General features: G+C 47.9%; 1 protein-coding gene across 10 annotated transcripts in view; it reads left to right on the top strand.

Annotated features, from left to right (window-relative positions):
- Positions 1 to 6,721, top strand: part of ATP7A (ATPase copper transporting alpha) — a 481,542-nt gene that overhangs the window by 64,238 nt on the left and 410,583 nt on the right. For all 10 annotated transcript variants that reach the window (XM_085608229.1, XM_085608231.1, XM_085608228.1 and 7 more), the window contains one exon: positions 1,656 to 1,801. In XM_085608229.1, the coding sequence (XP_085464355.1) occupies positions 1,688 to 1,801 (114 nt within the window). In that variant the 5' untranslated portion in view covers positions 1,656 to 1,687. The remainder of the gene's footprint in view (positions 1 to 1,655; positions 1,802 to 6,721) is intronic.

The raw sequence follows: 6,721 nt of genomic DNA, 5'->3' as shown, positions 1-6,721 counted from the left end.
GACAATGCTAATCAAAATGTCCCTCAAATTATGCAAGGAGCAGTACGTCACCAGCAACACTAGTGAGGCGCTTGCAGGGAGTGGGCATGCCAGTGTGTTTTCTGAGTTTAGCACTTTAATCACGAAAATAGGCATAGACTGTGTGCCTAGAGAGTAATATCATACGAAATCAGTATATTGTGGAGGTGATAGGTGATGTGCAAATGCTAAAAGATAAGAGGAGATGTATGACATCTCATTGCGATATGTGTTCTCTTATCTCTCCCCAACAGGTCTACACCACTAGATGAACACCCAAAAAAAGCAAGATGTTTTCTTTACTTCCCCTACTGTGGTATAGTAGTAGTAATAATAATAATTATAGGTTTCTAGTAATGGTGACAACCTAAAAGGGACCAGTCCTGACGAATGCCCCTGGCCTATGCTCGACTTCATCGAAACAAGAGCATGTTGGCTGTATGAGAGCCTTTATTGCACAGACCTTTTAGCATCACTATTTTTAACCTGGCAAAGGCAGGGCCAACAGAACAACAAACAATGAAACTGCTCACATTACGTAATCGTATGTATTTTTAGAAAACCTTCTGTCCCTTTAAACGGAGAAATATATAATCCTGGTGTTTTTCCCCAACAAAACACAGACCAGGACTATCTGTCAAGACCCTGTGAGAGTAAACCTGCTCCATTTGTTCACTAAATAAGCATCGCAAACAAGAAAACCAAAAAGCATCTACCCCCGAAGGGTTCCCAGTGAAGCCTACTTACCTAAATCATGGGCAGAGCCAAAGCCACCCTCTAGTGACCCTCACATAATTGTTTGGCGACAGTTGTGCTGTCAAGCCAGACCATAGAAAGCATTCTGGGCTGTTACCACAGGGAATTTGACTAAAGGTCTATAATAGTGGAAGGAGTTGAAATCCAGATATTAATTTGTGAAGTAGATAAAAGTATTAAACATCAAAGAAACATGTTTAAAATAAAACTGCAGATTACAAAGTGCAGGTAGAGTCGAGAAAGCCAGTGATCTTGAGATGGTAAAGGAGGAAGATATGGATGCAGTGTGTGGCCCAGGACATTTTTCCCAATCTTTCAGTCCTGATTTATCAGTGTATGTAAGTTTCCCATACAGAAGTTTATAATATGGTTCCAAGGTAGCAACATTTTCAATTCCCAGAAGAGATCTGGTTTGCAGTGCTGCATGGAACCTCTAGTCATGGGTTATATTCCAACAATATCACTTAAAAACAAACTTGTTTGATTCTGGGCAAATCATTTTATTTTCCTGCACCTTTGACTGCAATGTAATATGCAGACCAATCATCGTGCAGTGTATGGTCTATTAAGCTCTTAGTTAAACCTTTCGGTTTCCTCTTCCCATCCCTTCCTAGTTTGTGCAATCTACTCTAAGCCAGAGCCCACCCTATGCATGAAGGCCAGTGCCTCATGTTCCAGGTGCAGATGAACGTATTGCTGTAAATTGTTATGTTGGTATTAACACTTGATATAGCGCATAAAATCACTCCATTAGTCCATATCCACTATTCTACTCCCTCAGTAGTAACTCCTGATTATTACTCATAGCTCAGAAATAGTTTAGTCATTAGGTGGTTACAAAACCAAAATGTTGATCTAACAGAATTTTTGTTTCCCCTCAGATTTCCCAGGAAGGTGAAGCAGTGAGGGCATCATGGAGACCGGGGCGAATTCTACCATCCTCCTCGTCGAGGGGATGACCTGTAATTCCTGTGTCCAGAGCATCGAACAGATGATAGGGAAGCTGAGTGGAGTGCACAGTATTCAGGTTGGTCTCCATCTGATAGTGTTCTGACAGCTGTGCTTGCGTTGACAGCCAGTCATGAATCCATTAAGTAGAAGGTGGAATGAGCATGCAGTGCTGGTGTTTTGTGTGTTAAAACATCACTAGAAAAACATTCATTACGAAAAACATTAAATGTGAAAGCAAATACATACTTTAGTTTATGTATTTATGTTTTTCCACCCAAGATATTGTGGGTAGGTCTTAGAAATACAAAATAGAATTTCTCCTGGCCAGAAACCCTGGTTGCTAAGTTCCACAGTAGCTAAAATCTAGACACTGCACAAAAAAATGATGCAGTAGGGATGGGTGGATATGAGCTGTTTGCTCCAACCACCCTAGGCCCACTATCCGAAGCAAGGAATGAGAGAGAAACGTTTTAATTTGGGAATCCAAACATTGATATGATTTAACATTAATGTCGTAATGTGCAGAATATTTTAATAGAGAACTTTGCTGGTCAGAGGTCAGTTGCGATAATCAGCCGCCAGGTGAAGTTTTGCTTCATGATTTATTGTGTGAAACAGAAGGAAGTTGGGTTTGTCTTCCTTTCCTTTTGTATGCTATCAGAATTCTAGCAACATTTAATGTTTGCTAGCCTGTTATTTAAAGTTCAGTGGAAAATGAAGGAATAATTGTAAATATTGTAGCATGGTATTTTTCTTTTCTTGTGTAACCCACACATACTTGATTAAATGCTTTTCTTAAAGAGAAAGTCTCATGTTATCTGATTGTGTACCACAAAACTGTACTTTCCCACCCTCATGTTGGTCTCGCTGGTCTCACTTGGGCGCTAATACACCCGCCCGCTGGCCGAGCACTGTCTGCTGCCTGGTTGGAAGCAACGGCTGCTGAGAATGAGGCAGATTGAGGTGGGTGGGGTGGCTAATTGTGGTTGCCCGCTGAGGGCAGAGATGGGCGCAGACCTATAGGCTCTGGCTTGTGAAGCTTTCCAGGTTGTCAGTGTTAAATGGTAGCGGCAGTTTCAGTCGATAACCTTTCAAGTATTTGCCCGGCGGTAATCGCCTCTCATACCACTCGATAATTTACCAATAAAAGAGGCAGGCGCCGGAGACTGGAAGGCAGGAAACAAAGTTTTATTCCGTCGGAGCAGAACACATCAGATCAGACAGCAAGGTATCGTCACGAGGTGCTCTAACTGCATCTCTGAGACCTGGTCTCTTATACACTGGTTTATTGCTTTATTATACATAGTACATTCTTGAGATTCCCTTGATGTGCGGGGAAATATCCCCTGAAGCCCCGGCTCAGATCCGATCCCACACATGGTTACAGTAGAGGTTCCCACCCTACCCGCAGTGGGAGATGGCTATCGCGCAGCAGGGAATTCCGCTAATTCCCGGGGGTGTGGGCAACCGGCCGGGTCTCAGGGGGTAGGGGCTTTGATTCTACTGTAATCCCTTTGATGTGGGGTGTTTCCCTTACAGTAGGGGCAATAAACTGCATCCGCAGGGCTAGGTGATGGCCTGGGACCAGTTCAGACAATGGGGCGCAGAGGAAGGGGGTTATCAAAGGAGAGGCATGACCATGTATGGGTTGTCGGTCGGAAGTGGTTCCGTAGCAGGGTCGCGCAGAAGGAGAGGGTTTATGGCCTGTATGAGAGAGCGGGGGTGGCCGGCGCGCGGGGGATGCTCGCAGCGCCGGGGGAAAGCGCTGGCGATCGAGAGTGAGCGGGGAGAGAGAGTGGGGTGCCTAAAACGGCGGCCGTGCATTTGCTATGCGTGGCGCTGGGGAGAGGCAAGATGGCGCAGATAATGTTCAGTTTGCACGCTAAATTTCCACAGTCCTCCCTTTTAACATGTCTCGCCAGCTTGCCTAGTTTGGATCTATCCCCATAATACCCCGTACCTCCACCTCATTCAGAGCTTTCATCCGCTCAGTTTCAAAGTCCAAAGTCTTAGGGCAGATGCAGTTCATAAAAAGTGAACATAAAGGTGGCAGACACTGAATCCCCAAGCAACATCCACATAGTATCATGATTGGTATGAGGATAAATGAAAACAGCCTCCATCCCCAACCTTTAATAGTGTCCCAAAACCAACTCCCCAGTGACCATTCCTCTTGTTCTTGATGGACCTCTGTGGACAGTCTGTGGAGGTGTTCAATTGCTTTGTAGACTGAGGGTGAGTTATCCGGTACGTAGGTACAACAGCTGGACCCAATGATGCGGCATGCTCCTCCGCGGTCAGCCAGAACCACATCTAGAACAAGGCGGTTCTGGAGAGCCACCAGGCGGACGGCCTGAAGCTCAGCGGTGTTGTTGGCGAGGGCGCCAGCTGTAATGTTCATTGCTGTTTCGACTGCCTGGGTTAAGTGGCGGATGGCACGGCTGTTTGCCATCGGACCCCAGAGCGGAACAAGACCCTTTACTGCGTCCATGAACTGTGCTCTGGTGGAGTCGGTTTGTACAATGTCTTTGGCACGTTTCTGTCGGTGATGGTTTGCTGGAGCCACATACGTCGGAGGAAGGACAAAGGCGATGTAGCAGGTGCCTCCCCAACCTTTCGGGAGCCAGGTGTAGGCCTTAGTACCACACACGAAGTACATATTCGGGGAGGCAACAAAGGAAGGTGGGTCAACTGAGTCCAATGTTCGGGTGATGAGGCAGGAGCTGTGGCCCACCAGCTGTGCCCCCAGGCCTTCGAGGCATACAGATCCAGTGATGTTGATGACGGACAGGGCCACTGTTAGGGTGGCGGCTGTCCGTTTTCGGAGGTAAGAGAAGGTGGGTCTGGCTGGATTGTTGAACACTTGCATTTCAATTCGTTCTTTGGCGGGGATGTCCATGTGAAAGGAAGTGTTCGATCTCAGAGGGCAGAAGAGGGCGGAGGTTCTACCAGTTTTGTTCAGCCAGAACCCATGGTAGAAGTGTGACATGGTTCTGCCGGAAGTGGCATTGTCCTTGTAGCTCTCCTGCAGGAGGATCAGCCAGGCGAGGCAGGAACCATGGACGGAAAAAGGTGAAGGGATGAAGGGGATTGAGTGCCCAGTGGCATGGGGCAGCAATCCACAGATCCAGCAGTTAGTGGCGTTGGTGGCAAGATTGTGTTGGTGGAGTAACTGCACAAAAGAGTTATTCCAGAACTCCTTACGCCTTTCTCGGAGTTGGGGTGAAAGTGAGATCAGATGGTGTTCTTTCGTGGTGGTAGGTTGAACGGTAGTCAGCAATGTCTTATGAGCGGGTGTGCTCTCCTCCATGATCCAGAAGGTAACCACGAGGAGAAGGCAAAAGAGAAGGGAAATGAAAAGTGCTATTGTCTTAAAGCTGTGCATTCGGTCAGTCTTTGGGTTTTTGAAGTGGATCTTCGGACGTCCGGTTGCTTCCATCATCTTCATGTCGGGCGCTTCCATCACCTTCAAGAGACTCGGTAGCGGGCAGAACCACAGACTTTGTTTTAGTTTCTCTCCTGGTGGCCTTTGAGGTGACTAGGCTACCGTTCTGAGATTTCCACTTAGCCTGTGGTCTGCTTAGCCGAAGTTCTCTCCTTTCGTCGCAAGTTATACCCTTCTTTGGATGGCACAGTGGGATCGGGATATTCAATCAACTCAAGTGTCTCTGTATCCGGGCAGCGGCTCAGGGATGGTCGGTCTTTGTCCAGAAGTTCCTCTTGGGCGGTGATGTTGTCCGTGGTTGTCAGGGTCGGTGATACCTTCTTGCAGTGGTGTGCATGCAGCCAATTGCGTTTCCCCTCCACTCGAAGAGCTGTTCGGGTGGTGATCAGGACTTGCAGGGGGCCCGTCCACCGGGGCTCCAGACTCTTGGTGCGCTGGAAGTTACGCACTAAGACGAAGTCACCGGGTTGGATGTCGTGTCCCGGGCCCCTGGAAACATCGGGAATGGCGTGCAGCACCTGCTGATGGATAACAGACAACGTCTTAGTTAGGTTATACAAATAGTCAGACATGAGGACGTCCGGGACGTCGTGGATGGATGATGGTTTTGGTGCAGTCCAAAGGTTCATGGGCCGCCCAAAGATGACCTCGTAGGGGGTTAAGTGGTGTTTGGTGGGGGTGGAACGCATTGATAGCAATGCTAGTGGGAGAGCGTCTGGCCATCTTAGTCCTGTGGTGGCGACTATTTTTGCTATCTTAAGCTTCAATGTGGCATTGTGTCGCTCAACCAGGCCTGCAGATTGGGGATGGAAGACCGCATGGAACTTCTGTTTTACACCCAACCCTTTTAAGATGAGTTGGATAACTTCGGCTACGAAGTGGGGGCCATTGTCGCTCCACAAAATTCGACAAAGGCCGTATCGGGGGAAGAATTCCTTCAGTAGTACTTTTGCAGTAGTCCTAGCGGTGTTGTCATGGGTCGGGTAGGCTTCCACCCACTTGCTGAAGGCACACACAACGACAAGCACATACTTTAAACCTTGGCACCTTTCTAGCTGGACATAGTCCATTTGTAGGACTTCAAAGGGGTGATTGGGGACCCCAAACCCTCCCCGGGGTACAGCAGTTCCTTTCCCAGGGTTGTGTTGGAGGCATACTAGGCATTGTTGGACCAGACGTTTGGCTGAGTCTGGTATTCTGTCGTTGTGCCAGACTTTGGAGATGAGTTCGATCATGGGGGCAGACCCTATGTGTGCGGGGGAGTGTGCCATGGTCAGCATGGGGATCCAGTATGAGTCGGGTAGCAACCATTTGTTCGAGTCTTTAGTTCGCCAACAACCGTCATCGTCCTTCAATCCTACCCGGGCCCATTCAGTTAATTTGTGTGGTGTGCTGGCTAGTTGGATATCCCTAATCGTTTCCCTAGCATCCTTCCATTTCTCAGTTTGTGACCTGGTCACGTACATGCGGGTCGTGGACCTATTCTCGGCTGTGGTTCGGGCAGTAATGTCAGCTAGTGCATTTCCCTGACCTATAATGTCTGTCACCTTC

Source organism: Triturus cristatus, chromosome 5_2, assembly GCF_964204655.1.
Source record: "Triturus cristatus chromosome 5_2, aTriCri1.1, whole genome shotgun sequence".
Taxonomy (NCBI): domain Eukaryota; kingdom Metazoa; phylum Chordata; class Amphibia; order Caudata; family Salamandridae; genus Triturus; species Triturus cristatus.
This window is presented reverse-complemented; position numbering and strand designations above follow the sequence as displayed.